Here is a 1,194-nt window from a genome sequence, read left to right on the forward strand (position 1 = left end):
GAGACAGAGAGAGAGGGACAGAGAGAGAGACAGAGAGAGAGAGAGACAGAGAGAGAGAGACAGAGAGAGAGAGACAGAGAGAGAGACAGAGAGAGAGACAGAGAGAGAGACAGAGAGAGAGACAGAGAGAGAGACAGAGAGAGAGACAGAGAAAGAGACAGAGAGAGAGAGAGCAGAAAGTTGGGTATCCCATATTAAGAAGTTAATATACAATGAGGGAAATAAAGGAGTTACATTATCAATATAGGATAATATTTGATAACAATTTGTACTGTCTTAGGATAACAGATTACACAATAAAAGGGCCAATAATTCCATTGCAGAGGAAAGGCAAAAAGCACATATTTTTCTTAATCCTGCCGAACATTCATTCAAAGAATACGTAAGTACATATGTGGTGTGATATTTCATGGATTTCTGTCTGAATATAATCTTTATCCTCCTGCATTATTGCTATTATAATAATTTTTACAACTTTCTATTTCATATTTTTCTATTTCAAACAATCTTTTGCAATTAACTTCTTGAATACTATTTCTTTTTATTATATATACCCTAATAGCATGTTTAACTACGTGAGCTTCCATATCGTAATTTGTTTAAACGAATAATTATTGCTGGAATACCACAATGTAGACAGCAAAATATAAAAAATATGAATTTGTACGTTTTGATTTGCGATGATTATTGCAATTGCGTAAAATATTGTTCATCTTTACATTTTATTTCACAACAGAAATACAGATAATTATTATGTCAATAATGAATTATATAGACATGTTATAATGCTTATTGCATGACAATATTGATTGAAAAGAAGACAGTGTTATATACAAGAAAGGTGAAATACTTCTAAAATACAATAAATAAAATACAATAAATAAAATCATGAGGAATACAAAATGAGATATAACATGTTCTGTTTAATACAAATCTTCTCCTTCCTTTTTATCAGTGCCAGCATAACATATTTTCTTGTTTGCCTCCGAATTTCAATGACAATAGATGAAGAAACATTACTGTACAAGTAATTATATGAGCTTCTATTTTGTACATCATAAATTGTATTATTATTTATTATGATTATTGTGGTAATGGTTGCTTGAAATGTACTTTTCTTTTTCGTAAACGTTCCATTTCCTGATAGAATAGTAAGGAGAAAACTAGTGCATGCATTTCTTGTCCACTGTGGTA

The 1,194-nt window shown here is 30.7% G+C and overlaps 1 protein-coding gene across 1 annotated transcript in view; it reads left to right on the plus strand.

Moving 5' to 3' along the window:
* LOC116853600 overlaps window positions 1–836 on the plus strand; it is a 3,552-nt gene extending 2,716 nt beyond the window's left edge. Inside the window, exon 2 of the mRNA XM_032834728.1 lies at window positions 281–836. Coding sequence (XP_032690619.1) covers window positions 281–403 — 123 coding nt within the window. The 3' untranslated portion in view covers window positions 404–836. The remainder of the gene's footprint in view (window positions 1–280) is intronic.
* Window positions 837–1,194: the final 358 nt, after the last annotated feature.

Source organism: Odontomachus brunneus, unplaced genomic scaffold (assembly GCF_010583005.1).
Source record: "Odontomachus brunneus isolate Ranch 3 - 2012 unplaced genomic scaffold, Obru_v1 Obru_scaffold_369, whole genome shotgun sequence".
Taxonomy (NCBI): Eukaryota; Metazoa; Arthropoda; class Insecta; order Hymenoptera; family Formicidae; genus Odontomachus; species Odontomachus brunneus.